The sequence below is a fragment of the Microtus oregoni genome, unplaced genomic scaffold (genome assembly GCF_018167655.1).
Source record: "Microtus oregoni isolate MIOR12 unplaced genomic scaffold, Mior012 000015F_ref0000493, whole genome shotgun sequence".
NCBI classification, from domain to species: domain Eukaryota; kingdom Metazoa; phylum Chordata; class Mammalia; order Rodentia; family Cricetidae; genus Microtus; species Microtus oregoni.
The window spans coordinates 3,330,895-3,357,322 of record NW_024543074.1 but is presented as its reverse complement, the minus strand read 5'-3'; the positions used below and the strand labels follow the sequence as shown (position 1 = coordinate 3,357,322).

General features: G+C 49.6%; 1 protein-coding gene across 1 annotated transcript; it reads left to right on the top strand.

Annotated features, from left to right (window-relative positions):
* Positions 1-2,036: 2,036 nt before the first annotated feature.
* Phb (prohibitin) lies at positions 2,037-14,222 on the top strand. The gene is made up of 7 exons (XM_041664763.1): positions 2,037-2,123; positions 3,136-3,250; positions 5,780-5,941; positions 9,371-9,513; positions 9,646-9,762; positions 12,219-12,314; positions 13,844-14,222. Exons 2-7 carry the CDS (start codon positions 3,163-3,165, stop codon positions 14,054-14,056), a joined length of 819 nt encoding a protein of 272 aa, XP_041520697.1. The 5' UTR covers positions 2,037-2,123; positions 3,136-3,162; the 3' UTR covers positions 14,057-14,222.
* The last annotated feature ends 12,206 nt before the right edge of the window (positions 14,223-26,428 follow it).

Sequence of the window (26,428 nt, the reverse complement as noted above, 5' to 3'; positions counted from 1 at the left end):
ACGTAGGTGCTGGGAATTGAATCCAAGTGCTTTGGAAAGACAACCAATGCTCCTAACCCGTGAGCCATCTCTCCAGTTCCATAAATGTAATTTTTTTTTAAAAAAAACTCCATTTTGCTATTTCCAAATGGAGACATGAAAATGGGGCTTAAAAGGCATTTGTTTTTAGTAAGTGCTCAATAAGGGTTTATTGAATAGGTGTACTGCCAAATATCTTTAAGCAAATATAAATTTTCAATATGTTCTGGATTTTTAAAAAGTTTTATTGGTATATGTATGTGTCTGTGTGGGGTGTGTTTGTGTGTATATACTGATAATGCCCCCTACAGGCCAGAAGAAGGCATTGCATCCCCTGGAACTGGAGTAACAAGAAGTTGAGGGCCACTCGCTGTGTGCTAGGAACCAGGCTCCGGTCCTCTGGTAGAGCAACCCTGTGATCCTAATCACCAAGCCGTCTCTTCAGCCCTCCCCCATTTTGACTATTTTATAAGCCCCCCCTTTTTAAGTGCTGAGGTTTGAACTGAAGACCTAGCAAATGATAGGAATGTGTTCTGCACCTGGGGCACACAACCAGCCTCAGCAGCTTCACCAGCAAGACCCTTCCCTTCCTTGGCGAATCCCACAGCCTTTGAAACACTAAAATGCAAGCCTATAGTTCATTTATTCAGTGGTTTATTAGGAGAGAAGGGTCTGTAATGATCTGTTCTTCTCTTTAAGAAAAAAGTCTTGCCCCCCCTTTCTCCTCCTTTTCTTCCCTTCCATAACCCACTTAATAAATATCCAACCTCACTCTGCATGGCGGAGACCTGCAGCATGGTCTCATGGCGTGCCCATCTGTCTCTCCTCGTGTCCACTTGGGGACCTACACTGTTTCTGCCACTGCAGTCGCGGGGATCCCAGCATCCTGCAGCATTTTTATTTAGTCCATTTCAGGGTCTTCGCATAGTGAGTCATCCTCATTTGGGTTATATAGCATCATTTACATTTTTTTCTGACAAAGTTTATTTTTTATTAATTTGAAGTACTTCGCTTATATTCACTGCTTACTACCCTCCCTATGCCTTTCTCCCACCTTCCAGCAGTCTCTTTCTTCCTCCTTGTATCTCTTTTCTGTTCTCTTCTCTTGTCTTTTCTTTCCGAGACAGGGTTTCTCTACAGAGTACTGACTGTCCTGGAACTTGCTAAAATAGATCAGGCTGGTCTCGAACTCTTGGAAATCTCGGTCTGCCTCTTCCTAGTGCTGGGATTAAAGGCATGCACACCAAGCCCAGCTCGTTTCATGTCTTTGTGTGTATATGCACGCATTTCCTGAAGAGTTGTGTATTTACAGAGCAACATGTCCATGAGAAATAACCTCAGTACTTCACTTTAGATTTTATCATATCGTGGAGAGGAATGTTATAAAAGTCACTATTTGCTCAACTGACGAAACTGGAGCACTAGACGTGGGTTATACTTACTCAAGTAAGAGGGAATCTTTGTATTTACAAAGTAGTAGCAGAGAGAAAAGTGGAGCACAGGGAGAAAAATAACAAACGCTTGTTGACAACAGGTAAACTTGAGAAAAGGTGCACAAATACAACTAAAACAACAACAACAAAAAACAAGCAAACAAACCAAAAACAAGTGCCCAGAAGACTTAGACTCTGATCAAGCCCTTTTGCTGGAGTGCAAGACATGAATGAGTCTCTTTCTTTTCTACCTCACCCTTTTCAAAAGGCCCATGCATCCCCTTCACCACCCAGTTACTTCCGCCACCAAGTGGAAGCCCAGCTGCTTTCTGAAACAGCCCCCGCTGCTACTCTACTAGGCACGTGCACTTATTACCTAGGAACTACCGTCCCCGAAAGGCTTTACGGCAACATCCCATCAGTGACCACCAAACAAAAGAAGGTTTCCTGCTCGGGCCCGCTGCTGCATAACCTTTTGGGAGTTGTAGTTGAACTCAGTAAAGCCATCGGGCCCACGGAAGTTAGTAAACTACGCTTCCCAGAATGCATTGTACTCGCCTCCACCAATTGAAAGGACGGATCTTGAAGAGGGCGGGAGAAAGGGAGGCGCTGCCTGCCGCACGCGCAGTTCGCGAGGCTGGGGAATTCATGTGGAGGTCAGAGTGGAGGCAGGTGAGCGTGGTAGGGGTGGTGCAGGCCTCTGTTTGTAAGTCTCTGTAGCCCTCCTTTGCTCTCCTGCGTGCAGTGGGGGCGTGGGATGCATGTGTGGATACGCCTAGTGGAGAAGGGGGAAAAGGTGGAATCCAAAGCGAACCAGGGGTTGTGCAAGGGAAGGGACAGGATAAGGAAAAGTCCAGAAGCCAGTAGAAATAGAAGGGACTGGTTTCTCAGTGTCATCGGCGGGGGATAGATGTGCGTAGAGAAACGGGATAGACTCGCTGTTGAGGTCTAGCAAAGGGAGGGAGGATTTGAAGAGGGCGACACAGGGGCGGGGCATTAAAAAGTTCAAGGCTGAGTGGTTTCTGGTCCGTCCGCTCTGAGCTCTCTCCCACCCCGCCGCAGCCCTACTTCCACCCCGTCACTGCTTTGCCTCACTGCACCCCTGCCAGCTCTGGCTTTCCTATTAACCGGTATGGGGAGGAGTTTTACGATGCCTTCTAGAATTCGAGCTCCTCATTCTAACCCTGGTTCTACTACTTAACCTCTCTGTGCACCTCACCGGTAATAATTTTCATAAAGGAACGGAAGGTTGAATAAAACCGTTGGAGACTGCCTAACTTCAATGTTAACAGGCTTTATCCTCTTCGTTGTTGACATGATCCTTGTAGTACATGATTTATTTTTTCCAAACCCAAATTGCACAGAATCAACCACACCACACACACACACACTCTTGTGGCCTGTTCAACTAGGGAAGGGGAGCGTGGTTTTCTGTGGTACTAAGTTCTCTGTGGGTACGAAGCATCGTTCCTATGATGAGCCAGGTGCCCTAGACTTTTCTAGGAAAAACACCTGCAGAAGCAAACGTGACGCTACACCTTGCAAGATGTCCAGTGTTGTTAGGGGGTGTTCAGTGAGTGGGTTAGCGCTCACAGGAGTGGATACGTGAAGACCTCTTGTATCGGAGAGAGCTTTCCCTGAGGATTTCCTGTCAAGTTGTTTGTTGTTTTTACCCCTTGTTTAGGTGTGAGTGGGTGCAACAGAAGGAATCATGGCTGCCAAAGTGTTTGAGTCCATCGGAAAGTTCGGCCTGGCTTTAGCAGTGGCAGGAGGCGTGGTGAACTCCGCCTTGTATAATGGTGAGGCCCTGAGGAGGGTGGTGCTTTCTGTTGACCTGCGTAGCCCACTTGGCACCCCTGACGCTAGCAGCTGTCCGAAGGTGTGTGCGGTGAAGGGGGCTTATCCCACGTACTATGGCTGTGTGTTAGCAGAGGCCCTGTCTTCACCTAGGCAGTGGTTCTCAACCTTCCTAACGCTGCCACCCTTGAATACAGTTCCTCATGTTGTGCTGACCCCCCAACCATAAAATCATTTTCGTTGCTACTTCATAACTGTAATTTTGCTACTGTTATGAATCTACTACTTAATAGTGTCACCTTTATTTACATTTGATATGTAACAGAATTTGTAAATATCTGTTTTCCAGTGGTTTTAGGTGACCCTTGTGGAAAGGTCGTTTGACCTCCTGAAAGGGCTCAAGGCCCACAGTTTGGGGGCTGATGACTGAGAACCTTTGTCTAAGATGACCCCTTCTGTCCGGTTGCTGGCTGATGTTTTCAGTGATTTGCAGTCTGAAGGGATGTCTATTACCCAGATGCCTCTGCAAAGCAGCAGGATCTCATTGGTTCTCTTCTGCACGTGGTTGAAATAACTTGACAAAATCTCTCAATTTGAGAGACCTTGTCCTGAGAAAGGTTTTGCTCAGCTAGTTGCAAAGAAAATAATTTCTGGGATGCACTGCCGGGCATTTCATAGTGCCCCAGGGCTGGAGCTGGGTTTCCTTTGACCGTATTAGATGGCCTTATAGGCAAGCCCCTCCCCCTGGTCCACTGCTTTTGTGTTGGGCAGACAGTGGGACTGACTAGTTTTTCTCTTAGGGTTCCCTCCAACTTTGATATTCTTTCAGAACGGCAACAGATTTCATACACTTCCTGTATGGCTTTTGTTTGGTGTTTTTTTTTTTTTTTTTTTTTTTTTTTTTTTGAGAGAGAGAATCTTCGCCGTGTAGCTCTGGCTGTCCTAGGGATACTATGTAGATCAGGGTGGTCTAGAACTCACAGAGATCCACATGTCTCTGCCCTCTGAGTCCTAGAATTAAAGGTGTGCACCTCTATACCCAGCTCAAATGCAGTGGCTTTGAGCAGCTCAGAGCCGTATCCTGCTGGCTTGTTTTTTAAGACAGTGTCTCCTGGAGCCCAGTTTGGCTTTGGACTCCTGAACCTCTCACTCGTATTACTTTCAGAGTGAAAGTTTTTAGACCAATTCTCAATTCGAATAGGAAAAGAGGGAAAGTAGCTACTTCAGGGTCTGGTATTACTCCTGTAACCCCACTTCTTGTAAGGCTGAGGTGTGATGAGGGTCTTGAGTTCCACACCCACCTAGCTACACAGTGAGACCCTGTCTCAAAAAGTCAAAGAGGAGAAGGAGGGCGAGAGAGAGATCTGGGGCTCGTGTGGCCCACCTCATGTAGCTTCACCTGTACAATGAACCATTTTTAAATTTCACGCTGAGTCCACGGGACAGCTATTAGATTCTGGGCAAGCTAGCCATAGTGGTGCACACCTTTAATCCCAGCACTCTGGAGGCAGAGGCAGGTAGATCTCTGAGTTTGAGACCAGCTTGTTCAACATAGTGAGTTCCAGGACAGCCAGAGCTACTTAGTGAGCCAATCTTGAAAAAAACAAACAAACAAACAAAAAATCCCACGGAGCTGACACCCCCCCCTTAACTCCCCCTCCCTTACGCTGCCAGCACTGGCAGGGAGGGGTGAGACAGAATTGGGAGTTCCAGGCTGATCTGAGCTTTATCTTGAGACCTTATCTCCAAAGGAAAGGTCAAAACAGTGGGAACATCTACATTTCAGGATTCCCATAGTGAGGACCGTGCTTCTGGGAACAGCTGATTAAATTGGAGCTCATATATGCATGCCATCTAGTGAGACTCTCTTGAGTTATAGAACTCTAGGGAGGCAGTTCCCGGCATTGTGCTGGTGGGAGTTGGGGGTGGGGTAGGATGGTTAATCAGAAACTCAGTGGCCAGTTCTTTAAAGGGGAAGGGGTGCTAAGAAGCAGCCTCGGAGTACCTGGGGAGGCCTACAGGGCAGAAAGCGATTGCTCAAGAGGACAGCATAGAAGGAAACGTAATAAACGAGAGAAAGAGACTGGTCTCTAAGTGATTCAGATGTTAATTCAAAGGGAGAAAGGGACAGTGAGATGACTTAGTGGGTGAAAGCATACACAGCACCTGAGGGACTTTTATCCCTGGAGCCTGTGCTAAGACAGAAGAACCAGACAGGCTCCACAAAACTGTCTTCTGACGACCACGCATGTGTCATGACGTGCATGTGACCCCCCCCCCCAAGATGTCTCAGTGGCTAGACACTTGCCGCCAAGCCTGAAAACTCAGGTTATCAGGCCCCACTTGGTGGAAGGAGAGCACTGACCACTGCAGTTGTTTGTCCTCTGACCTCCACGTGAGCATCATGGTGTGTACACATACACAAAAATAAATAAGTTTTGCAAATTTTAAAGAAGCAAGGATCTTGCAAAGGTAGAATCCTTCCTGCTAGAGTGACAGGGTTTTTCTGACCTGTCATTATTTCTTCCTAGTGGATGCTGGACACAGAGCTGTCATCTTTGACCGATTCCGTGGAGTACAGGACGTCGTGGTAGGGGAAGGGACTCACTTTCTCATCCCTTGGGTACAGAAACCAATTATCTTTGACTGCCGCTCGCGACCACGGAATGTACCAGTCATCACTGGTAGCAAAGGTGAGTCTTGCGTGTAGCTGGTAGAGGAGATGTGGAGGTGTGCTCTGCCGTTCTGTTCGTCCCAGAAACATCGGTGGGTTACCCGGATGCAAGAGGTTAAGAATATCTGTGCCAGGCGCAGTGGCGCACAACTTTAATCCCAGCACTGGGGAGGCAGAGGCCGCTAAATCTCTGAGTTTCAGGATAGCCAAGGCTATACAGAGAAACCCTCTCTCTAAAAAATCAAAACAAAAAAATGAAACGAAGAAATTTCCTGTGTGGGGAGACCAGGCATAGTGGTTCACGCCTTTAATCTTAGCACTCAGGAGGCAGAGGCAGCTGGATCTCTGACTTTAGGCCAGCCTGGCCTACAGAGTGAGTTCTAAGTCAGGCAAGGCTATGTAGAGAGATCCTGTCTTAGAAAAGAATTTCTAGGGGGCTGGAGAGATGGCTCAGAGGTTAAGAGCATTGCCTGCTCTTCCAAAGGTCCTGAGTTCAATTCCCAGCAACCACATGGTGACTCACAACCATCTGTAATGAGGTCTGGTGCCCTCTTCTGGCCTGCAGGAATACATACAGACAGAATATTGTATACATAATAAGTAAATAAATAAATATTTAAAAAAAAGAATTTCTAGTATGGGAGCAGGCAGGAGTACTTGGGGCATTGGAAGAGAACACACCAAAGTATAATGATTCACGTATGGAAGTACCATGATGTGTGTCTGGGGTAGAGCTCAGTTGGTAGAATGCTGGCCTAGGGTGCTTGAGTTCCTGAATTCAGTCCAGCACTACATAAATGGGGTAGTGGTGCTTGCCTGTAACCCCAGCACTCCTTAGCGACAGATCAGAAGTTCAAGGTCATCTATGGCTAAGCTCTGATATTTGAGTTCCTGTTTCAGAAGTAATAGAAGGAAAGGAAATGCCATAATAAAATCTGTTACTCTGAATGCTAACTTGAAAGGTTAATTTAAGGACTAGAGAGATGCTCACTGCCAAGCCTGACAACCTGAGTTCAATTCCCAGGTCTGATATGTAAGAGAAGAGAACTGATTCCTGCCATCTGTCCTTTGACCTCTTCACACACACCCTGGCATATGCCCATACCCCCGTACACATAATACATAGGTAAATAAATAAATGTTAAAGGTTAGCTTTAAAAAAAAAAGTTCCAGGCTGGTGAATTGAGTCAGCGAGTAAAAGCTCCTGGCACCAAGCCTGCGTTTGATCTCCAAAAACCACGCTGTGGAAGTAGAGAACTGAGTCCTGCAAGCTGTCTTCTGACTCCGCGTGTGTACTGTGCTGCACCCCCACACACACATGCACGTAAAATAAGTAAATAAAATATTTAATTAAAAAATGATTGTAGAGAACTCGTAATGTGATCGTCCTGGAGAGGCGTGTGTGGATTTGTAGACCGAAATATATATTTAAGGTAAACATAGGCAGCAGGATAAATTCAGAGACACATATAAAGGGTTAACCTAAGAGTTTGATACTGGGGACTGGAGATGTGGCTCAGTAGTTAGGAGCACTTGTTGTTCTTACAGGGAGCCTGGGTTCAATTCCCAGCACCCATGTGGTGACCCCAGTTCCAGGGGAGCCAACAAGCTTGCACGTGGTGTTCATACTTCTTACATGCACATGCAGATAAAACATCATACTCATAAAGAAAAATAAATCTTAGGAAAAATATTTTCATGCTGTTCTAACTTTAAGGAAATCTGATTTTTTTTTTTTCTGCTGTGGTTGACCCTTTCCCATCAGCTTTTGGCGCCTGTGTTTTCCTGCCGCGGTTGACCCTTCCCATCAACTCCTGCTCCCCAGAGTGACTGTCCAAACCCCTGTGACTGACGACTTTCCCTTTGCCTTGCTTTCCACGGTGTCTGCTCCAGCGGGGCAGACCTCCGATTGCTCTCTCACTGGTCGGTCCACGCAGCCCTGCGCTGAGATACCCACTGGATATCTAGTGAGAGCCTGAAATGGTGCGCCCTTACTGTTCCCCTCCCAGTCATGGCGCAGGCAGCAAATCACACTCTTGGGAAGAAGGATCCTGTGGGCTGGGTGTGCTGAGCACTGGGTGCCCTCAGGGCTGTTCCCAGCAGATGCTTGCTTCTAGTGCTGTGCCAAGCTTGGTGCTGGCTTGAAGGCTGGAGTTCAGGGGTGACTAAAAAGAGAACTATTGGGACTTCGGTCCTCAAGGCAGGTGTGAAAATAAGCAGCTGGAATCGTAAGAGAAGATGGCCAAGGATGCGTGGAGCACAGAGCTGCCGGTCTCCCTGTACTGACTCTTGGCTGGAGAACCTGAAGAGTGAGAAGTTAGGGCAGAGGAGAGAGGAGGGGGAGTAGGAAGTCTGCCCTGCTCCTTTGCAGTGTGCTGGGTCTGGCTCGCCCACAGCAAAGAGAAAGTGAAATGAGGTGGGGTAATGGGGAAGACTAGGTTCGATTTAAAATCCTCCTAAATTCCGCCTTTGGACCCCTTCTGCGTTGTTGCACGGATGTGCTAAGGGTGCAGTGTGTACCTGCACTTGTTAAAATCGGGCGGGCGACTCCTGAGGTCAGGCTGTGTGTGTTCGTGAATTTCCCACCCTCTCAGTAGCTGGGTTAGGACTCTATTCGTGGGCGGCCCTTGGTGTTGGTTACTTATGCAGTGTGGCTATGTTTTAGCTCCGCCCAGGCCTGACCTGCCAGGGAGCAGTAGGGGCTGTCTCTCTGGGTGTGTGGATGGTGAGCCTTTTGAATTTACCCTGCCAGGGGCTCAACTACCTTTGTTTAGACTTTATCAGAATTCCTTGCACATTGGTGCACTGTTGTGCCATCTGCCCCCTTCTCTCAGGTGGCAGGAGGTGGGCCCTGGCTGAGTGTGGTCCCCTAGCCTTGGTCTGCTCTATATGTGAAGGTGTTCTTCCCACTGATTTCCCCTCCAGTTTCCCCCACCGTTTGTGCTTTCTCCCCGTTCTCACAGACTAGTACTCTCAGTTTGGCTAAGGCGTCATCGGGCTGCACCATTAGTAACCGTCAGAGTGGTACCTCGGCCCAGGTCAGTGGGCTCCGGATGTTGGTCCCAGGTCCAAGTTTCCCAGGCCTGAGGCCTGACTTGAGCGCACACACCAACCCTTGGAAAGGCTTACTCTAGAATTCTGGGTGTTAGCTTGTGTTTTGTCTTAAGGTGTTCACAGTCCCAAACACTCTTCAGTCACACCGTGTGAACTGCTCTCATCAGAGGACACTCAGGGCGTACTGAAGCCGGTGCATCCCCATCCGCAGTTCCTGAGTCTGCGGTGCCAAGCGCTCTTCTGGGCTCTCTGCTGTAGAACAGACGGAGCCGCCCCTCTCCTCTCTGCTCTAACCGACATTCTGTGTATGGTTTGGAGTGGACTTAGGGTAGGAAGGGCATAGGGAAGTCACCTGTGGTTTTGTGTTTAACTCCCATGCGTTGCCCACTCTAAGATTTGCAGAACGTCAACATCACACTACGTATCCTCTTCCGGCCGGTGGCCAGCCAGCTCCCTCGTATCTACACCAGCATCGGCGAGGACTATGATGAGCGGGTGCTGCCTTCCATCACTACAGAGATCCTCAAGTCAGTGGTGGTGAGTGAACAGGACCCTCTCCCCATGCCCAGAGCACAGCCTAGAGCTGGCCAGGTGGCGGTAGGTGGGGGCAGCTGTCTTCTCCTTCCTGGTAACCTGACCTGTGCTCTGTTTGTATTCCCTTGGGGACAGGCTCGCTTTGATGCTGGAGAATTGATCACCCAGCGAGAGCTGGTCTCCCGGCAGGTGAGCGATGACCTCACAGAGAGAGCAGCAACATTTGGGCTCATTCTGGATGATGTGTCCTTGGTAAGATCCTTGGGGAGGCTGGGGGGCAGGGGCTTCTCTTGCTTAGGTGACAGGCTTTGTTTCTGGGCACACAGGGTTAGGTCTGATGTCCACTTAACTGGTTGTGGGGCTTGAAAACCTACAGGTGCTGGAGGCCATTGCCTTGGGTCTGTTTTTTACTGAGCATTCTTTATGCTCCATCTGCCACACACGCTTTCTTATAACGTCTGATAGCTCTGGATGGTCCCTAACCTCTGAACTATTTCCCAGGCTCCCTAGAAAGTGATTCCTGATGGCCTCATAGGGCACAGGGAAAGATTGACAGGTCTGGGAGAGGCTGAGTCTTCCTCTCTACAGTAGACCCAGCCTGGCTCCAGGATTCCTCAACACTGAGGATCCAGAGCTTAGTTAAGGGGGCCTGGGAACCCCTGGTGAAAGGTGACGGAGCGCAAGTGAGTGGCTGTCCCCCAGGCCTCGTTTCAAGGGGCAGGAGACCCCTCTGAGGTATATGCTGACCTCTTGAGACTTTATATTCTCCGGATTAATGTGATGTTGGGTGTTGTAACTTGGACAGGAAGCAATATGGGCAGTATAGTGTTTCAGACCAAGGTGAGGGAAGGGGGTGTGTTTCTAGAATCTCTGGGAACAGTCTTGGAGTGATTTGTTCGTGTAGCAAGGCAGAGTGCTTCCTGTTCTGTGGCTGGCCTGGGAAAGGCTGGGCCTCCCTTCAGCTTCTGTGCAGCTGTTCAAACAGCCGTTCCCTGGACAAGCTCTGATCCCCCCAGGCATGGCCTCTCTTCTCTCTCCGAAGAGAAGGCATGTGGCTCCCTCTACTGGCAACCTGCCAGGCTGCAGCCTTGGGCTCTGCCCACTGTACCCCACGCTCTGCCACTGTTAACACGACCTTGGCTGTGAGATCGCATGGAGTAAAAACCTAAGAGAAACTTGGCATCTTTCTAGACTCTGACCACATACTCCATCCTGGGGAAATGTGGGCTGACCACAAGAAACCACTGCTAAGAGGTGCGAGGAGAAAATTAGATTTCCTGGGGAATTTGCTGCCCTCAACTGGCCCTCTCAGAGAGAAATTTTATTCTTTAATTACACATTTAGCTTTTCAGTTCTTAGGATCGTATTTCCATATCCAGGGTTTGAACAAGAGTACAGAAGAATATCAGTCAGAGTTGAGCAGCTGCAGTATAAGACTTAGTTGGGAAAATTGGCCCATGCCTGTAATCCCAACCCTGTCTTGCCATGAGTTCTAGCCCACCTGGGCTACAGAGAAAGGGTCTGTCTCAAAAAAAAAAAAAAAAAAAAAAAGCGAAGAACCAGAAACAAACCAAAAGACTTAAGGGTGTAGTGAGAAAAATTCTGAAAGCTATGGGGCCGGGATTTTCTCTGCTAAACTTTGAGGGTACTTGTATTTTAAAAATCAGAGCTTGGGAGTGGAGGAGGAAGTGAAGCAGACTGCATCTGGTATCTAAACCAATGCCTTTCTTCATTTTGTGCCCTTTTTCGGGTTTTCCCCCTAGATTTATTTATCTTTTACTGTGTTTGTGTTTCATCTGCATGTATGTAGGTGTACTACAATATGCATCAAATGCCCCATAGCTGGAGTTACAGATGTTGTGAGTCACCGTGTGGGTGCTAACAAACCTGGGTCCTCTACAAGAGCAGCACATGCTCCTGATGCAGTCTCTCCAGCCCCTGTGCCTTCTTTTTCAATAGAAAGTTGGGTACAGTGTCTTGCTCTAGGCTAGCTCTTAGGAGCATCGAGTTCTGGTCCTGTTCTGTACTGTCTTTAGAGACAGTCATGTCAGCCAAATGTCCCAGCTATTTATGTGATGAAGAAGGTCTGTAGATTGTCTGACCTAAGCTCTCACCCTGGCCAATGGCTTTACCTGCTCTTCCTTTAAAACCTTTACCAGACCTAGTGTGTTGGGGTTGCCATGATTTGCACACCACCGTTTCTGTCTTCCTGTCGAGGAGTAGATGTGCTGTGAGAAGGAAGTGGACTGGTTAATCCATAAGCAGAGAGCATCAGGCTCTCGCGTCCCTGGGAACCAGCTGGAGCCTGTGCTCTCAGGGGCTCAGTTTTCCATCTGCTTCCCCCCACCCAAGTCTTGGAACAGGGCATCAAAAGATGTTGGAAGTGCAATAGTCATTCATGGGGGTCTTGGAACCCACAAGTCTCCTCTAGGGAAGTGATTGATTGAGTAGATCCTTCTGGTGTCCATGGGCCCCATCAAAAGCCCCAGGTGCCCACAGCGAGTGTGACAAAATTCTGTGTAGGCACAATTTGAGCAGCTAAGAATACAGAGGTGTGAATGAGGGATCAAGATGGAAGAGCATCTCCCTGTGCTTCCAGCTGCTGCTAGAGCCATTCCTGGCCTCTTTCTTCGAGTGGCCAGGGAGGCCTCCGAGCAATGCTGTCTAAGCAATTACTGCTTCAGCTTGTACTCAATTTCTCCCCATAGACACATCTGACCTTCGGGAAGGAGTTCACAGAAGCAGTGGAAGCCAAACAGGTGGCTCAGCAGGAAGCGGAGAGGGCCAGATTTGTGGTGGAAAAGGTGAGCGTTCAACCAGATGGCGGGAGCAGTTTTCCCCTTCTCCTGTGCTCGGCTTCCCCATCTGCTGGGTGGCCTAGAAATTCGTCATCTGTCATCTGTCTGGATAACCAGAAGAAGGCTGAGGAACCTTACTCCCACAATCAGTTCCAGAGGCTTTGAGGGCCATCAGGGATATGGGGTTATGCTTCTAAATCACGGAAGGGTCACTCTTTTCCTGTTCGCCCAAGATCAAAAACCCTCTCCTACACATAAAAAATGTTACTCCTGGACTCTTTGCAGTTTCATTGAGGAATTACTTTTACACCATGGTTACATAGTGAAACTGACAGCAGAGAAGATCAAACATGCCAGATGTGCTATCGGTTCCTGGGGGGGTTCTGTGGCTGAATCCATCCAGATGTTTGAGAGAGGAGTAGAACACAATGTGTTTGCGCAGTATCCCAGTATCCTGTTCTTCCTGGTGTATGTAAAGGCTGTTTGCTCCCTGTCTCTCCCCACTGCTAGTTTTCCTAATCTAAGGATGTTTAATTCTTAAACTCGAGAAGAGGGACTCAGTTGTAGGAAGCATAAACCCTGAGTGGGCAGGAATGTGCTTTACTTTGTGTCTACTGTGGCTCCAGAGCCTGTCAGGTGTAGCACCACCTGGTGATGTTGGATGCATAGGAAACATTTGTTGAACAGTTAGCTTAACATTTTGAATTGGGTGTTAGCTTGGTGAAGGGTGCTTCACTGGCATGTGCTGTGTGCTGGATTCTGTCCAGCACCAATACGGAGGACAGGAGGGAAGACTGTTGATCTCGGTGTCTTAAGGACAAATTCCCCTCCCACACTCTGAAAGTCATATATCCTGATAGATGTCATTCTGTTGGTATTGGTACAGTGAGCCAAGGTCATCTTTGGGTGCCAGTTGAGAAGTCAGTGTTTTCCACAGGCGACTTCAAGGTGACTCACGGGAGCACACTGTGCTATGGAGCTCTTCTGGGTGCTTAGTTCATTTACAGCCCTAGGGGTCAACCCCAGGGCTTTGCGTAGGCTGGGAGAGTGCTGTGTCGCTGAGCTGCACCTCAGCCCAACTCTGCGAGGGTGGTTTTGGTTTTGGTTTTTTTTCTGCAACCCTGGCTGGCTTAAAATGGCCTCTGTAAAGCAGGCTGACCTCAACCTTGGTCCTCCAGTCTGTCCCTACCACCTTAGCGCTGCTAGATTACAGTTAGTCACTACACCTGGATGTTCTGGCTGGTGGAAGTCATTTTGACCTGGCATCGGAGGGAAAGATGGGCCTGAGGATTGATTCCAATTTCCCTTTTCTATTTTCCATGGCTTTGCATCAAAGTAGGAGTGACCACGTCTGTACAGCTAAGCGAAGTGTGTCCTACAATGACAAGTGGGCCTGAAGGGAAAGAGAAGGGCTGGGTGGACAGTATTGACTCCATCACGAGGGAAGGATTCTTCCAGAGTGCCTTGAGGACTCTGAGGGTGCCTGACACACAATGCTATCCTGTAATCCCGGGCTCTCTACCCCTCTCTTACAGGCTGAGCAGCAGAAGAAGGCAGCCATCATCTCTGCTGAGGGCGACTCCAAGGCAGCCGAACTGATCGCCAACTCCCTGGCCACGGCAGGCGATGGCCTGATTGAGCTGCGGAAGCTGGAAGCAGCTGAGGACATTGCTTACCAGCTCTCTCGCTCTCGGAACATCACCTACCTGCCAGCGGGGCAGTCGGTGCTCCTCCAGCTTCCCCAATGAGGCCCCCCTGCTTGCACCTTCTCAGGCCAACCAGGCCGTGGCCTCCATCATTCTGAACACACTTTCCTTCTGCCCCACCCCAGAAATCACTGTGAAATTCCATGATTGGCTTAACGTGAAGGAAATAAAAGCAGAATCACTTCAGATCTGTAATTACCAAATGAAACTTTTGTTGTTCTGCTTTTTTATCCACTTTCATATACAGAGTTGCCAAGCACTTATGCAGACCGGCTTTGCACCTTTGGAGCCTGCCGGCCTCCCTCCGCAGGCACTGACAGTTGGCAGAAGACAGGCAGGGCAGTGTGTGATGGATAGGCGCACAGCTGGCGGCCTGGGTAGACCTGTAGCCTCCATCCTGTCGTATATTGAAGATCTGAGGACGGTGGCACACACAGTTGAACCAGAAAGACAAGCCCTCAGTTTTTCCAGCCGTTTGAACCTGCACAGACACAGCTGGGGAAGGCCAGAGGAAGTGGTCTATCTTAACCGTAAGGCCCATTCCCTCTGACTGTGACTAGTGGAAGCAGGTGTGTGCGAACAGGGCATGGAGCGAGGAATCCGCCCAGCAAGGTGGGTGGGCCTAGTTGTGCTGCCGCTGTCAGAGCCCTAACATCGGGATGGACTTGGAGTAGCACAAGAGGCCTGGACTGAGATGTGAGTCCTGCTGAAGACTTCCTTTCCACTCCCCACATTGGTCCTCTCCAATGCCCAATGGGATTGCAGCTTGAAGGATTGCATCCTGCGGGGCTGAGCACACCTGCCAAGGACATGTGCATCTGCCTTCCTGCTCCCTCTAAAAGATTGCCCTTCCTTCCCAAGGGCTGCGGGGCCAGTGCTCCGAAGGAAGCAATCAAGGGAAGAAAACACAATGTAAGCTGCTGTCAATAAATGACACCCAGACCTTCCAGCTGCCTTCGGGGTTTGTTTTCAATTTGTGCGAGCGAGAGGATCCGAACAGAGTGTCCCAACAGTTGCTTGCGTGTGCACGTTTGTATCACCAGATGGGAAGGAATATCGAGCAAGACAGAAAATGCTTTGGTTTGAGAAAATGCCTAGTGGTGTGTGGTGGGTCCCACCCCATTCTGAAGCGAGCCTTGCTACCAAACCTCGGGTGAGTTTGTCATGAAATGAATGTGTAGGAGGTGAGACAGGGGCAAGAGGTTAATTGTCTTCTGTATTTTAGTATTACTACAAACAGGGTTGCTCTGCCCACAACTCTGGACGCTGCTCCCCAGGATGGATGCAGTTGGTATGAGATGCCCACAGCCACGCCCACAGCCACGCCCACAGCCACGCCCACATCTAGACATCAGGTGGCTTGAAGCACTGGGTTATTTTGCTTCGCCTTCACTTGTGGGATTGGCCTTGACATCCGAGGTTACCAAATGCCTGCATTCAGGTCGTGGAGAGAGCGCTGATGTAGGACCGAGAGGTGAACACTACCAACCACCCGCCTCGTGTTTCTAGGAACAAGGTGGGAACCCCTTCCCTTCTACCCCCGGGCCTTACAGACGGGCCCTTAGGAAGACTCAAGTTCCTGTCTGACCTGGACCCTCCAATTCCTCTCCCTCCGGACCAGGCTGAACAGTTGGACAGATTTGGGGTGGAGCTAAAGGATGGCATCTCCCAACACTACTCTTCATACACCCTTCCCTAGGCCTATGCAGAATCTGGTCTCTTACCTCCCAAGGAGCACAGATGTTATGGGTTCCTGGCCCTCAAGCCTGACACTAAAGTTTCCATCTCGCTGGTCACCTGGGTGTCCCTTGCAGTCCCAGACCTATCACTGCTCACCTGGGTGTCCCTTGCTGTCCCAGACCTCCTCTCCCCTCTTGCCTGTCCATTTGCTTGTGAGAGACTGGGAGGCCTGCGAATGATGAGGTGCCTGACTCAGGCACACTGAAGACTGCAGCAGAAAGCCTGATTCCTAATAAGTTCCAGACCAGCATCCATGCTACAGCCTTCCTCTTTTCCTGCCATTTATTACTTTGGACACCCTTGGGAGGAGGAGGCAGGAGGCTCCTCTTCCTCAGGCCCTTTCAAGGACCCTTGTGTTTCCTGCATTTGGCAGGAGATTGGGTTTCATCTCCAGGTGTCCGGGAGCCCTGAGTTGTAAAGTTGCCTGTTGGTAGTGCCTGGGTCCCTTCTGCCTGAGGTCAGCCTGTGATGTGGCAGGCAGGCTGGTCCCCTACTGGCTTTGCTGTCAGCTTCCCTATCGTGGGTGGCAGAGGTGCTTCCCAGTGGCAACTTTGGGGCCTCTCTCTGCCTCCACTTCCGCAGAGTGATTCTTTCCACAAATGTTCAAGAGCTGTTAAGTGGCTTCTTAGCCCCTTGATGGCCTCTGGGTTTGTGAGACCGTCACAATGGGCCTTTATCAATGCCATTCTCCCAGCCTGGGATGGAAAGCCATGTCCTGGCCTGGCCAGGAAAGGGAGAGAACAGGAAGTGGCTTCCTCCCTGTTGGCTCCATGGAAGATGAATAGTTTCGTTGTTCAGGCTCAAAGGCTTGCATGCTCAGACAGTGGACCCTGGACAGGGAAGGGAATGAAAACCTTAAGGGCTTGCCATTTTTCTCACTTCTGAGAATTTGACAGATTCATGGTGAGGGGGTAGCCATTCCTTTGTGGGTTTCTGTTAAAAGAGAGAGAGAGAGATAGACTTTCAGATAGATATTGATTAGCAAATGACATTATTCGTTATTTTTTCTTTTTTTAATATTTATTTATTTGTTTATTATGTATACAGTATTCTTCCTGCAGGCCTCATTACAGATGGTTGTGAGCCACCATGTGGTTGCTAGGAATTGAACTCAGGACTTTTGGAAGAGCAGGCAATGCTCTTAACCACTGAGCCATCTCTCCAGCCCATTATTCGTTATTTTTAAACTTTATTTAATAATTTGTTTATTTGAAGGCAGGCTTTTGTGTAGCACAGGCTAGCCTGGATCTTCGGATCCTTCTGCCTCCTCCCTGAGTTCTAGGGTTACACACACGCCATGCCACCATGCCCAGTTTGCAAATGCTATGCAGTTCTAGTAGGGCCTCCCAGCAACAGCAAGGGGAGCAATGCAGTTAGGACCTCCCTCTGACCTTTGCCATCTGTCACTAATTTGGGGTAAAGCCACTATCTCCAATAGGAAGTAACCTGGGTAAGAAGGTCATAGGAGGCTGTGGGACACCGCTCACTTGTCAACAGCCCCTCCCCGGAAAACACACTGGTCCTCACCTTTGTCTGCCACCCCCATACCGTGTTGCACCTCTTCTCACAGTCACCCCATGTTGGACAGCCTGTCCTACCCCAACATGTCTTTGTTCAGTTGCTTCTCCTCAACAACACTTTTGCCCATGGTCCCCTGTCCCCTGCTTCTCCCTGGCCCTCAGCATTCCAGCCTGGAGTGGAGTTCTTCATGCATGTTTGTGTTCATGCAGATGCGTATTCTCTCTTCTACCATTCACTGGGCCAGGGTACTGTTCCTCTTCCTGCCCTGGGAGTGACTGGTCCTTACGGGAATTGATGTTTGTCAAGTGAATAGAAAAAGGAACAGAGCTCATGGGGCTGAGTTAGAAGGAAGAGCTGGGAGCTAAGGCTCTTGTGATGTTTCGTTTGTGCTATAACAAATAAAGCTCACCTGAAGATCATAGAGTGGAGCTAGCCACTAGTTAGCCATAGAGGCGAGGCAGTGGTGGCACACACCTTTGATTCCAGCACTCTGGAGATAGGGGCAGGCAGATCTCTGTGAGTTCAAGGCCACACAAAGGTGGTCCCAGCACTTGGGATCCCAGGCCTTTAATCCCAGCACTAGGGAGGTGGAGACAGGAGGGATGTGGCTGGACTGGGAGAGGAATATAAGGTGGGAGGAGACAGGAGCTCGGAGGCAGTCTGAGGATTCAGTCTGAGATGCCGTCTGAGGATCTGTAGGGGCAGGATGGCTCCTTTGTCTGAGCATTGGTAGAGGTAAGAACTCTAGTGGCTGCCGCTCTGCTGCTTCCATCCCCTCCCCCAGTAGCTGAGTTTTTATTATTAGACTGATTAGAATTCATGCTACAGGCTCTTGCTTGGGGTTGGTCGCATGTATCCCAGGCTGACCTCAAACTCACCGTGTAGCTGAGGATAACCAGCAGCTCGTCATCCTTCTGACATCTACCTCCCAAGCGCTGGAAGGACCTGACCGTGCACCAAGCACACTGAGTTTACGTCAAGCCATTCTGCATTGTGTTCTCCGCGTCTCCTGCTCACAGCACCCTTCCGTTCCTGAGAATTGTCCCTCCCTCCATATGGTGGCTCTGTGAGCAGAGACTGACCCTCTTTGGTCACCTGCCAGCAGCCCACTCACCTGTCCACCTCTCTGCCATTCCTCTTTGATCCCTATCCTCGCCCTGCCTCCAGCCCAGCTTACAACCCCTCTTCCCCAGAACTTCCCCTCTGGCTGGCCTCCTTGAAGCCTTTCTCATATATGACGTCTCCCTTTATAAAGAAGAGCCCTGGAACTCTGGCAACACCAGGATTGAGAATCCAGTGGAAAAGGAGCGATGAAACTTGCCCCAGCTGGTAGAGGCTTAGGTACCTTGGTAAAGCCCAGATGAACAGAACTGGCAGAGAGAATGGGTGGAAATATACTGGGCCTTGTTTGTAGCCAGAAGAGAATGCCTCGTATTTGACGCTGGGTAGGTGGAGGAGAGGAAGTTTCTCTACAGTCCCTTCTAGTCCAGCGACTGCCGAAGAGCAGGTGAAGCCAGAATGGCAGGGCTACTGTGGGGGGAGCATAAGGCTGTCATCCTCCTGGGAGATGGGAAAAACTGCCTGGCAGGAGAAGCCATGAGTTGTGAGGGGCTGGGCCCCTCTAAGATTGGCTGCACGAGCTGTAAGTCACCTGCGAGCCAGTTAACGGTAACTGCTTCTTGTTTTCATACAGCTCACGAGCTAGGAGCTGTTTCTACATGTTTGAAGGGTTGGAGGGGGGAATCAAAGGAGAATATTTTGTGATACATGAAAATGTCCAGGCTTAATGTCCACAGCTGAGTTCGTCTGGGGCACAGATATCCATGCTCCTAAGTGCTCCGTCTGCATGCAGCATTGCAGGGTTGCAGCAAAGCCGTGTGGCCCACAGAGCCTGAAATACCGTCTCTCCCTTTCTAGAAAGCATGGCTGACCCCTGACTTGGGAAGAGCTCTGGAATTTGGAGGTCTCAGGTCCCAGGAGGAGTTGTTAGGTACAGTGTGTTGTCACTAGGGTCCTTGATTGTGTCCAAGGCTGCAATGACCTGAGGAGGACTTACACCGAGACTCTGACATACAGACCCACACTGTCTGCTGTTCACTGGCTTGTACACATCCCCAAGGCCCTGGAAGGAGGATGGGGGAGCAAACAGGGATTAGGAAAGAAGGGGAACCACATAGTCTCCAGTGGGTCTGAGGAGCTCTAGATGTGGGTCGAATGCCTTTACTTCCACAGCTCTGTCCTCTGGGAATTGCTTGCTGCTGGACCACCTGACAATGCAAGAAGACACAGCCTAGGATGGAGACAAGGGCAGAGATGAGCCCCCTGAACCCCAAAAGTCAGGGTTCGGTAGCTCCAGCCTCTAGCTAAGGTTATGTCCCTCTGAGACAGTCAGAGACCCAAAGAGAACTTGCAAATGCTCTTTATGGGAGGTTGTGCCAAACGATCTTTTGTAATTTGTGGGATTTTCCCCTTACCCTGAGCCACCACCGCCTCTACCTTCGTCAAGGTCTTCTTTGACGCATCTTTTCCTCCAGGAACATCCTAGACAGCATGGAACTGAGCAGGGAGTTGTTAGCTCCTTGGGAACCCTCCTTCCTTTAGGTGTGCTGGGCCAGGAGCCTTGCCCGACATCCCACAGGATCCAGGTAGCAGAGTCACCAGAGAAGTCCAGCTGTCTGCACACTGTCTGGTGCTGTTCCCAGTCTGTCACTCGGCTCTCAGCTGTTTCAGTGTCTGGGGCTGCCTGGCTTGAAACTCCTTCCTTTGCACTCACAGGGGCTGGCATGATCTTTCCTGTCTCTCGTGTTTTGTCACCAGCTAGACTAGACTGGGCAGGACGCAGAACAGAATCTTCTTGTTTGAAGCCCCTTCATGCCAGTGACCTGCGGCGGTGCCTCCTGCCAGGATGAAGATGGCCACTGGGTGGAGCTTCCCTGTTTCTCACTCTAGAAGGCAACTCCAAGTAGAGGGAGTTTTAGAACTGGAGAGCTTTGGGGTTGAATTCTGGCTCTTGGGAGATCGCTGGTCAGTTTTGCAAATTCTTCATCCTGGGTTTGTTTGTTTTTTTAGATATGTGTTTACCCTTTATGATTTATTTTTATTTTATGTGCATTGGTGTTTTGCCTGAATGTGTCTGGGTGAGGGTGTCAGGTACCCTGGAACTAGAGTCACAGACAGATGTGAGCTGCCATGTGGGTGCTGGGAATTGAACCCCTGTCCTCTGGAAGAGCAACCAGTGCTCTTAAATACTGATCCCCTGGTTTTTTGTTTGTTTGCTTGTTTTTTAATAAATAAAAACAAAATGGAGAGGGATGGAGATGTAGTTCAAGGAGAGAGCATTTGCTTAGCATGCACAAGGCCCGGGGTTTCCATCTGCAGTACCGCACAATAAAATCACAACAAGAGCGGCTGCAGCAGAAATCCCTGAGGAAATGACTCTCGTCCTTTGGATGGAAAAGGCACCTGAATTGAAGGCTTGGTTCCCAGTGCAATGTCCAAAGGTGTGATGGGGGGGGGGGGGGGAGCTGATGTGCTTTACACATAAGCATGAGAACCTGGGTTCAAATCCCCAGCACCCCTATAAAAAGGCAAGTATCACTATTTGTGCCTGTAACTCTAGCGTGGACTTGGATAGAGACACAGTGATCCTGGGGTTCTGGGCCACAGCCTAGCCAAAAAACAACTAATAAACAGCAAACTCCAGGTTCAGCAAAATACCTTATCCTAAGACAATTCAGAGTATTAGAGCAGGACACCAGGCTTGGTCTCTGCACACAGGCTGGTTGATGCATACAACTCTACACACATACACGTGCGCGCACACACACACACACACACACACACACATTGTTAGTCCATTGATGGATTCACAATTTAATGACATTAGGAGAGAGGAAACTAGGCAGTGAGGCCTCATTGGAAGAAGTCAGTCAGCCTGGGCTTGTAACTGGCTCTCCTCTCCTCCTACCTTCCCCTCCCCTCCTCTCCCCTCCTCTCCTCTTCACCAACAAACGCTATGAAGTGAGCAGTGCCCCCCACCCACCACCACTTGCTCTCACTGGTTTGAGTTTCTGCTTCATCACAGGCCTGAAAGCAATGGAACCAGATAACCATGGCTGACGCCTCAGAAATTCTGAGGTCCAAGTAAACACCCACCCACCCCACCCCCACCCCCGTGAGCAACATAATGTTGGCTAACCTCGTCATCTTGACAGTGCTGTGGAAGGATAAGCGGCAAGACATGGATGTACTCGCCAGCAGAGCGCTGCGGAGTGTTTCTGGCTCCTGCCGAGGTCTTAGAGCTGCTGTTGTTTGTGGGAAGGGTCTGTGCTGGGCAAGTTTTAAACCCAGAGTTTCTTCTTAGAAGTCACCCTCCTCATAGCGCCAAACCAGAGCCAGGCGTGGCTCCGGCTGCTCTTCTGCACCGCGGCTATGGCCGCTCTTCTCCACCAGATGGCAGCAGCCTGATTGCCATCGCGGCTTCCAGGCTGATTGACAGGAACAAGATGTTCAGAAAAAGATTCATGTGTTTTGGCCAACGCTGAAGATAAGCAAATAGGTTGAGGTGACCCTCTGTAGATGTCTTCCCGATATAGAACCCCCTGGGCATCTGTGGCTCTAAATAAGCAAACTGTCCCAACCACGGGCCAAACTGGTGCCACCCATGTTTCTACCAGGAAGAACTGAACCTCCGGGCAGCCCTAGTCCCACTCGTTCTTACACTCGTGAGGTTCTCAGGGTGCTGAATGTTTAGGTTTTAGTAGCTTGAGGTCAGTCTGAGGGAGTTTATCCAGTTGTTAATGAATTTATAGGACACGAAAGGAACATCAGATTTTCTTTCTGAGACACTAGTCTTCCATTCAGTTTCCCAAAACACTTGGGAGAAGAGCCACAGTTAAACTAATAGGCTGGGGCTGGGGAAATGGCCCAGTGGTTAAGGGCACTGGCTGCCTTTCCAGAGGACCTGGGTCCAAACATTCCCAGCACCCACATGGTAGCTCACATCTGTCTGTAACTCAGTTCCAGGGAATCTGACGCCGTCACACCAATGTGCATAAAATTAAATCATTTTTTAAAATCGGATAGGTCAAGTGCTTAAGGACCTGAAGTCTTATGGGTATTTTTTATGAATGGATAGACCTGAAAAGGCGAATGCTGTATATGACCTTGTTTATTCACGCTTCCAGCCAGGGTCATGGACACATACTGCGGGCAGTCCTAGGCTAGATGTTCCAGAGGATGAAATAAGGTCCTATAATATTGAGTTTCTTCTTTTCCCTTCAGATCTCTCTTCTTTATTATCTGGCTCAGGCCAAAAGTTAAACTATAAGGAGGTGAAATGGGGAAGAAACAAAAAGGGAGTGGTTGGAAGGGAGCCAAATGGTTAGAGGGCTTTTGCTTCCGCCGTAAGGGATCCACAAAGCAGAATGTGGAATCCTCTGCACCGTGACTAATGCATTCAGATCTGAGAGCGAAGCGTCCTTCCCACCTCCTCCCTGCCACAGTCTCAGGGAATCACTGACCCCAGCCCCACCCTGCTTCATCCTGCACGTCTAGAAGAATCCCGACAGCTTAATACTCCTGACTGTCAACGACACAGAGAAATGTAAACGAGAAAACAGAATGAACCATCTTCTCTTGGCCCACAGGTAATATTTCAGACACACACACATCACATGCATACATGAATCATGTTAAATATTCATTTTTTGGAAGGAGGAGGATAATCAGGTGCTATAAATATGATCTTTCTCAAAGGCTAAGAGTATTGCCCTACTGAATTTTTTTTTCTTTTTGTGGAAGAAGGAAATTTAAGTGATCAAAAAGTGGTTCGGGGAGAACCGAGAGAAATGGTAGGAGGACTCTCGCGCACGCTAGTCTTTCTGTGCTTTTGGCATTACACTGGTGTGTGTGTATGGGAGGGAATGTTTGTGCACGCACAGCACACGTGTGGAGAACTTCGATGATTCAGTGTGCTGGTGGCGGCGGCGGCGGCGCACGCCTTTAATCCCAACACTCTGGAGGCAGAGGCAGATGGATCTCTTGAGTTCCAGGACAGACAGAGATTTTACACAGAGGAACCCTATCTCCAAAAACAAGACCAAACGAAACAAAATAGTTCTGTCACTGTAGGATTTGGGCAATCAAATTCAGGTCATCTTTTCTTTCGTGTGGATTCATGAAGGGTTTTTAGTTTTTGTTGTCTCTAGTTGGCTTTTACTGTTGCTAAGAAAATCTTACACTTGCTGCTGTCTGGTTCCTGTTTTTAACTTATTTATTTTGATTTTTTTATACATTAATGTTTTGTGCGCAAGTGTGTCTGTCTGTGGGAAGTGGATCCCCTGGAACAAGAGTTACAGCTGTGAACTGCCATGTGGGTGCTGAGGATTGAACCTGGGTGCTCTAAGAAGAGCAGCCAGTGCTCTTAACCCCTGAGCCATCTCTCCAGCCCCCTGCTGTGTGGGTCTTAAAAAGACCTGAGATGCCCCGCACTTGATTTGAGCACTGGTAACAAGATGGAGGTGGGTGGTCCTTGGATTTCCCACAGGGCAGGGGACCCTGATTACTCTTTGGGCTGATGAGGGAGGGGGACTTGATTGGAGGAGGGGGAGGGAAATGGGAGGCAGTGGCGGGGAAGAGACAGAAATCTTTAATAAATAAATAAATTAATTAATTAAAAAAAGAGATTGTACCCAGGGTCTCTTCCGGGAAACGACCTTTGGGGTAAGGACGACAGCAATGCTCTGGGCCTTGAGCTTTCCAGTGGCTTAGCATTGCGAATTACGTGACTTTGGCTTTTTTGAGGAAGTTGCTGCCTTCTTCCTGATCTGCAGGCTTAGCTGCTCCAGATCTGCTCTTCTGAGTACCCCCTGCTCTGGGATGGAGTGTTGAGACGCCCAGCTGCAGAGGGTGTGCTGGTGGGCAGACGAGCTCCTCAGGACTCTTGGCTCCGACCAGATTGTTCTGTTGGATTGCTGTACGTGGCTGGGCCCCGCAGCTCTGAGAGTCACAAACAAACAGGAAGCCAGTCCACTTCCTCCTTGGTGAAGCTGGCCCCCAGTCTTTATGAGCCAGTTAACCCAGAGAGGAAGGAGCAGTTTAGGATTCAGAAGGCAACTTCCTGGTGGAGGTAATAAGGAATTTTGGTCCCACTGCCAGGATGGGCTGCCTACCACGTGCACCTGTTTGCCCAGGTTGGCCAGCATTCCTGATAATGAAGGTCTAGCTCCAGTCTCCTCATGGGAAGGCTTTTCTGATTAACCCTGCTTAGGTCCCCTTAGCGCCCGCCTCTCTGCTGTGTGCTCCTCTGGACTTTAGTGAAGCTGCTCTCCAGGAGACAGGCATGAGAATGCGCTGCCCTAGAGGTGATACTGACATATTTCCTTGTGCTTTTCTTAGTGTCTGCCCCACACAGCTCTCTCTGTTCCCTGGGACGCCCGATTAATGTTTGCAGATTAAACCCCTCACCAAACCCATCACCAAAGGAGCAGCGAGTGGAGCTGGCTCTTAGTGGGGCCAGCAGGCATTGCTGCACAGGGCTGTGGGGCAGCTGAACCAGAAGGAGTGGTGAGGACAGTTACCAGAGTGGGAAACAGAGGTGTGGCTGGGGTGGAGGCTGAAGATGAGAAAGACAGATATTCGGTGTAGTCAACAAGTCCTGAATGCTGCCAGCCCACAGGGCAGATAGGCTGCCTAACCGAAAAGTCCCTCATACATCAGAGGGCAAATGTTCAAAAGGAACTAACACTATAAAAACTACTGCCAGAGGGGCTGGAGAGCTGGCTCCTCAGTTAAGAGTACTTGCTGCTCTCCCAGAGGGCTCGGGTTCTAGTCCCAGCACCCACGTGTTGGCTAACAGTCCTCTGTAACTTCAATCCTAGGGGATCTGTTGCTCTCTCCCGGCCTCTGTGGGAATTCATGCACGTGGCACACAGACATAGAAGCAGACGAAACAGCCATACACATAAAATAAATAAATACAACTTTGAAAGCTACCGTCAGATATAAACACAAGGTTGCACATATATCTAATTCTTTACAGTGTGACTCAGAGTACAAAGTAGGAGACCGTAGAGCCTGGGGCGATCTTCATGACTATCAGTTACCTTGGAGAACATTAGATGTGGGCCTGGCAGCCTGGGCTGAGTCACCGTTGGTTATAAAAAGAAAGGGGGAGGAAGGAGAGGAGATGAGGGAGGAGGAAGGGGAGGAAGGGAAAGAAACCTCTCTGCTATCAATCTGTTTAGTTGTTGTTTTGTTTTTTAAGAAAACTGGATGTGGGAGGAAACACACACACACCAACACTCTGAACACCCAGTCATCTTTTCTTTGTGGTTGTTTGGACTTTGAATAAGTTTCTTCGGGAAGCACCTGGATGCAGAGAAGTGAGAGGTGTGGAAGGGTGGGGAACTCCATGCAGGTGAGGATGGCAGAGAGGATGCAGTAGGAAATGATGGGTGTACCAGGATGGGACTGAGATAGGACGGCGTGGAGGCAGATGTGGGGAGCGGCCAGGAGGGAGCATGGTGCCCTCCGAGTTATGTCACAAAAGACTCAAGGCTCCGGGTTCAGCTCCCCAGCACTGGAGAACAAAGGGAGGAAGGGAGAGGGGAGCGAGTCCTTGAGACCTAAGGGCGACCACGCTCATAGTGAAGATCAGGAAAGTGGATGGAGACATAGCCTGGTGGCTGATCCAAGGATGCCTGAGCATGAGGTTCCGGGTGTTCCTTGGTCTTTACCTAGCACAGACAGACAGTCTTCCCAGCACTGTCGGTGTGAACTTCTCCGGTACCCTGTGCAGTTTCCAAAGCTTTGCCCCAGAGCCATTTCAAAAGCTAGGGAGAGCTGGGCGGTGGTGTAATTCCAGAACTCGGGAGGCAAAGGCAGGCAGATCTCTGTGAGTTTGAGGCCAGAGGCCAGCCTGGTCTACAAGAGCTACAGAGAGATCCTGTCTCAAAAAACCAAAAAGAAACGATAAAAGGAAAAAAAAAAAAAAAAGCAAGCCAGAGAGAGCTCTGCCCAGAGGTCAGGGCAGAGGCCAGTCTCAGCAGTGATGACTGGCCAGACACTCCTAGCCCTGTCGGCATGCCAGCACCCAGCTCAGCCCAGTCCCCAGCAGACAGATGAGAGATAGATGGAAACCTCAGGTTAAAA

Bases quoted from the DNA above. Each gene is read 5' to 3' on its own strand.
- Phb (XM_041664763.1), top strand. From the start codon at position 3,163: ATGGCTGCCAAAGTGTTTGAGTCCATCGGAAAGTTCGGCCTGGCTTTA. The intron at 3,251-5,779 runs GTGAGGCCCTGA...ATTTCTTCCTAG, and splicing joins GAACTCCGCCTTGTATAATG to TGGATGCTGGACACAGAGCT. The intron at 5,942-9,370 runs GTGAGTCTTGCG...GCCCACTCTAAG, and splicing joins AGTCATCACTGGTAGCAAAG to ATTTGCAGAACGTCAACATC.